This window comes from Rhea pennata, chromosome 12, assembly GCF_028389875.1.
Source record: "Rhea pennata isolate bPtePen1 chromosome 12, bPtePen1.pri, whole genome shotgun sequence".
Classification (NCBI taxonomy): Eukaryota; Metazoa; Chordata; class Aves; order Rheiformes; family Rheidae; genus Rhea; species Rhea pennata.
In genome coordinates, this window is record NC_084674.1 from 4970563 (window position 1) to 4976562 (window position 6000).

A 6000-nucleotide genomic window follows, 5' to 3' on the forward strand; every position below is an offset into this window, starting at 1 on the left:
AAAGTAATCATGCAATTCCATTAATCATACTTGAAAAATTAAAATATTTGCTGTTTAATTTCTACAATACTATCCAAAAGACTTTGGAAACAGCAGGACCTGCTTACTGCAAGTTTCTAACTAATACATCATATGTCATTTTTGATGTTTGCATTTTGTTTCCTGAATTGTTGCTTATCTTTCATCTATAGAAATCGTTAACTCAGACCTGCTGTCATGCCTTGGAAGGTTTTCCATGCTCTGATTTTTATGCTATTTGCCCCCCCTTTTTTTTTTTTTTTTTTTTTTTTTCCCTGCTGAATGCTGCCACTTTGTCCTAAAGTTGACGTGGAATGGATTCCTAAAACTTAATTAGCTAATTACCTTAAACAGACAGACTTATTTTATGGGCTTCTGGTTGAATTCTGTTAGTCCTTTGTGCAGAAAAGTATGTTTTTCTAGTGCTCTTTTTTTATAATAGAAAATTGAAAATTTGGAGTTTCTGCCTTTCTGTATGTATTTGTCAAGAAGATGGAGTTTTGGGTTTATTTTGTTTCTTGCCTTTAAAATGTCATACTCTGTACACTGTCCATTTTCCATGAGGGCACCAGTGTTTTCACTCGTTTTCTTTGGACTTAGTGTTAAAACTGCATTTGTGTAAAGAGTGATCAAAAACTTGCTGAGTTGGAGAGGCTATTCTTTTATGTGTCAGTAGTACCACATTTAATGTAACATAATGCACATCGACTCAAATGATCATATTACTGTGTTTTCCTCCTTAACACTTGTTACATACTGCAGAGCCTGGTGAAAATCTTTTTTAATAAAGATGCCATACATTTGCATAATACTTGATGTAGTTACTTAGTTGTGTAGCTTGTTTGTTATACCTACGATGTTAACTGTATTAGAAGAAGACAGTAAAAGTGGACGAGGGAATTTTTAAGGAGCTGATTTATAGGCCTGAGAGTATGTGGCAGGAAGAAATATGCATGAAAACTTAGAACAGCGGAAATGGGCAAAAGCTGAAAAAAATATATATAGGATGGGGAAAAGAAGTGACAGACATGATTGAAGAGATGTGAGAATAAATAGGACTTTGAAAATTGATTTTCTATCTATAATGGCAGTAGTAAAACAGATAGGTGAGACTGAGGTGGCTGGAGCTGAAGATATATCACCAGAGGAAATCACTGTGCCTGCAACTGCTCATGGTTGTCAGCAAAATTAAAAGGCACTGTGTGCAAAACAGAAAACAAAAAAAACAATATTCTTTGGCACAACGTGTATTTAGCTGTTGGAACTCATTGCTGAATTCTTGCAGACAGGTAGTAGGACAGTAAAAAGCCTTGTACCTTTATATTGTTAACAGCTCTTATGGTGGGGAGGGCTTAAACACACACACACACACACACACACACACACACACACACACACCTTCAGTTAGAAGGAAAGAAGGAGACTCTTAAAAGCAAAGATGAAAAATGCTTTCTGCAAGGGATATAAACTCCTTTGACTCAGGGTATAAACCAACTTCTCAGGGATGTGTTTAGGAAACAAATTTCCCTGCAAGCAGGTCATTCTGATGCCACCAACCTGCAAGGCTTCATGAACCTTCCTATGAATCATTTGGCTTTTTTCCTTCTTTTTTTAATCCTTTTCTTTTCTTTTCTTTTTTCTTTTTTTCTTTTCTTTTTTTTTTTTTTTTTTTTTTTTTGTGATGGAGTAAGGAAAATACCTCTTTTGATCTAGCTGTGGTTGGCAATTTGTCAAATCCTCTGTGACTTTTCAAGAAAAGTTCAAGTTTTTGGTGAAAGAAACAAATCGGTTGAAGTTTTTCTCTGGAATAAGATCAGAACAAAGTACTGCTGTAGTAAGCAGCTTACTGAAATTTGGAATTCCGTATTTACGTTGGAGGTTGCTTAGATCAGGTTGTGACTTAATTTTTAGCTTTAGAGTTAAAAAAGAAAATGAAAATTGCTTTCTGTTGCCTCAGTTATTTCATATAAACACTTATTTCTCAGTTTTCTGGTCTACAGGTTGAACTGAGGAAGTTGAGTAAAATTTCATTCCAAGTTCAGTTTTTAAATGTTGCACTGTCTCCAACATGTGTAAGAAGCTGCATTAAGTTTTCCTTCCCCCACTTTTAAATACAGTTCCTTTTAGGAGCAGAAGAAAAAATGCAGAGTCTGTTATACTGAGTAATTATCCCCCCTGGGAAATAGAATATAAAGATCTTTAAAATCATTCGACTGAGAGAACAAGCACTTTAACTTTTGCCTCACAAGAGTCATGTATTACATTATCAGCTGCTTGCTCCAGTGTCAGTGTGTCATGCCTTGCAGGTTAGCAGGCTTTGGTGGAGGAAATGAAACCCAGTCAGTTACTGCAGGATTTATAGTAGACCTGCTGGTGCAGGAAGTGGTGAAAAGTTGATTGATAGTCTGAGGCAAAACTCTACAACAAGAAACAGGATGCCTGTTTGCTATTTTATACCTGTTTCTCTACCCGCCCCCTTCATTTCAAGGCACTCTTTGCTTTTTGTTCTCTGTTCCTAAATCTATGATGCAGTTTTCTGGTAAAACATGTGCTAACCTCAAAATGCTTGAGGAAATGGATATGTTAGTACCAAAGACTGGAAGCTGATTCAGCATGTCTGCTTTATTGTAGGGCTTTACCTGAATGGTCTCGATACTTGTTCGTTACATTACACGTACAAATGAAAGGCAAAGCATCCCTTCAGATAGTCTATTGAACATATGCTGGTTTAGGTGCACCAAGGTAACTGAAAAGAGGAGGACATATCAGAGGAAAAGGTAGCATAGTTGCAGAATATTTTCTTAAATGTTCTTATACAAGAAGGATGAGGTCTGGGAGGCCTGGAATATGTATGTGCAATATGTCAGTATCAATTTTTCGTCATTGTCGCCTTTTTATGTATTAGTAAATGCCTATTACTCAAAATGAATCTTGAGTAATCATGTACCTCGTTTTATCCTGAAACATGTATTTTTAACATGCAAGCTAAAAAGTGTGGATGGGTGGAGGTGGAGGGGTGGATTTCATCTCCAGTAACCTTTAAAGAATGAGGCTTGTTAGACTTAATGGAGAAGGGACAGGGATGCTCAGATTCCACTATAAAGGGGAGCTTTGGAAAAATGTTCAAAGTTAGGAGAAGGAGGAATAGGAAGCAGATGGAAGATGGCAAAGCAAATCTATTAAATAGGGTTTTTGAAAATGTTTGCTGAGCAAGTTAAGTTTTGTGGAACATACTGAATGTGAAAGACAGTCAGTGAAAGGAGTGGCACATCAGAGAGGTCTAGCATAAACTTTTCGAACAGAAAAACTACTCTAATTTCATATAGGAGTTTTCATGTTTTGCTTGAATTTGAAGGCTTTTCCTCCTTCTAAGAATTTAGTTCAACATAATACAATTGTTTTTATCTAGAAAATGGGCATCACTTGGTTGAATACTAGCAAATACTGACCCATGTTCCTGAAGTCTGTGCATGCTCCCATTAGGAACATGCTCTTTTGCTAAACCAGGGTATTCATCGATTGTTGTTTTGTGTTTGTTAGAATAAGAATGTGGTAAGAGATAAGAGATTGTTAAATTGCATAACCAGTACAAAATCTGAAAACAGAATGACAGCATCAAATAACTTGAAGAATTAATAGCAAAAACTAAGCCTTTAAATAATGAAAAGTCCTCTGAGGTGAACCTAATCAAATATGCTCTATAGGTCACCTATGCTTAATGCATGTACTTGGAGGGATAGTAAAAACAAAATGATCTTGCTCCATACAGACTTAATCCAACTAATCAAATACTGATGAACTTGCTATTAAAGAAGTCAGCGATCTTGAAGACATGTTCTGAAATCAGTATTTTCCTTTTTTTGTATGTTATTGAAATGTCAAAGAAGCAGTATCTTTTCTGAAAATGTCACTGAGAACGAGGACTTTATGGTATATTGTCTAACCTTGTAGGAGAAGTTACCCAAAATACTAATGAACTCTTTTTCCTGGAGCATTTACTCTTAAAATTGTAATTGAAGAAGAAAGTTGTTTGCAAACCAAGTGAATAATAAAAATAGTTGAGATTTGTGATCTCATTATCAAATGGGAATGTTCTGTTTGTAAAGTTAAGTAACATATTTTGTTCTTTGTTTGAGGTCAAAAAAGTTGGCTGCACTTGCTGAATCCTTGCAGAAAGCAACACTCACCAAGTCACACATAGGACTTGAACTGGAAGAGCTGGAAGCAGCAGCAGTGCTAGTACAAGAAGAAGAGAGTAAGTTAAAAGCTGCTGGCACAGTTTCTAAGCAACAGCTGCCTTCCTCTGAGTCGGAGACAAGCGACTCTGAAGAATCAAGCAGTACTTCATCTGAGACAGAAGGCTCTGATTCAGATGAGCGAGAATCCTCAACCAGTGAAGATGGGAAAATAAATTCTTTACAAGGCACACTTCAAGAGGAGAGGACAGCTCCGCTTATTGACTGTAATGGATTAAGGCAAGACACAAACACTTCGATGTTCGAGGTTAGTGATGAAAAATCAAAGGTTCCTTTGCAATCTACATCTGTTCCTGGCAGATTAATAGAAGAATTAGAAAAACAAATGCACACTGCAATTAGACTTTCAGAGCAGCCTGAAGGATTGGCTACTGCAAGAAGCATTGTTTCACAGCAACAAGAAAATTGTGCATCTGGACCTAATGGTTTTTCAAAAGATAATAAAGGGAATGGAAATTTCTTGGAGGTGTCTTCAAAGAAAACCCCTTTGCTTTTTCTTTGCAGCACAGAAGATGATGAAGACTAAGACTGTGTTAGAATACACTGTGACCTGTTAGGTGACACAGCTCATTGTTATAATGAGGTGTTCCTAAGGCTATTCTGAGCTGCAGAAAAGTTGATATTTTTCTTTGTATTTGTTGGCAGTTTGGAGGACAAGACAGCTTTGAAGGAAATTGATATGATTGTGTAATACTTTCATAATTAGTCTTTTATTTTGCTTCACTCATAGAACAGTCAAATTTGTCTGCTTGTGTGAATCTAACTGCAGTAAACTCCTAGAAAAAGTTGTCATTGTTTATCAGGTGGTATGATGTTCTAATCAAATATAACTGAAAGCATCATTTTAGCTATTTTTAGGTGGTGGGATTTATTTGAAAAATATCCTTATGTTTGTATAAACTTGTTTATGATTTTTTGCTGCATTTTTTGATTTTTAAAATGCTTTATGGCTAACTAGTTCACTTAAATAATAGTAATAACTTGAAAAAACTAAACAGTGCTGTCACTTTTAAATATTTTCTGTTATACAAAATAAAGGAAATTTCTTTATCGTGTTCAGTGCAAGATAGAAGGGTTATAGCTTATAGTTCTGTGATTCTTACATAAGGAATTTCAAAAAATTTGACATATTTGTTCTTTTGTGCTATTCTTAAATGTTTCCACACATAAACATCGCTCCTCTCTAAAGAATGGAAGTCCTAATTATTTCTTCCTGAATATTCTGTTAATATCACTGAAGTGGTATTAACCGAAGTGGAGAAATAGTATGGTGCGAGGTCTTGAGTACAAGAGTGAAAGCAAACCTCTTGTGCTGTCTGAACCTAGGTTTGCTATTAGTTGTGTTGCATAGCTTTGGCCAACTCATTTGCTCCTTTTTAGGTTAGTAATGTTAAAATAATCAGTCCATGCAATTTGTGTTGATTTCTGTTAACTGATGATAGGTTCTTGAAATCAGATGGCTGCTGCATATGATTTAGTGCTAGTCAGTCTCCAAAAGGAATTTTTAAAGGGGACTAGGGTGTGGAATACCAGGTTTGATCCAACAGACTGACAAAATGGTACTGTCAAATTTATACCTCTGGTGGAGCAAGTCATGATTACTTTTCAACCTTTTTATTATAAAAAAGTATAAAAAATCCTAGGCTTTAAGTCTTATTTTTCACCAATGCTACACCCTGCTGGAAATTGGCAGGCTAGCTCTCCTGTTCAGTAAGAGCTGCAACTC

At 35.9% G+C, this 6000-nt stretch overlaps 1 protein-coding gene across 3 annotated transcripts in view; it reads left to right on the forward strand.

Annotated features, from left to right (window-relative positions):
• SHQ1 (SHQ1, H/ACA ribonucleoprotein assembly factor) overlaps nucleotides 1–5448 on the forward strand; it is a 56301-nt gene extending 50853 nt beyond the window's left edge. For all 3 annotated transcript variants that reach the window (XM_062585519.1, XM_062585522.1, XM_062585521.1), the window contains one exon: nucleotides 4155–5448. In XM_062585519.1, coding sequence (XP_062441503.1) covers nucleotides 4155–4800 — 646 coding nt within the window. In that variant the 3' untranslated portion in view covers nucleotides 4801–5448. The remainder of the gene's footprint in view (nucleotides 1–4154) is intronic.
• The last annotated feature ends 552 nt before the right edge of the window (nucleotides 5449–6000 follow it).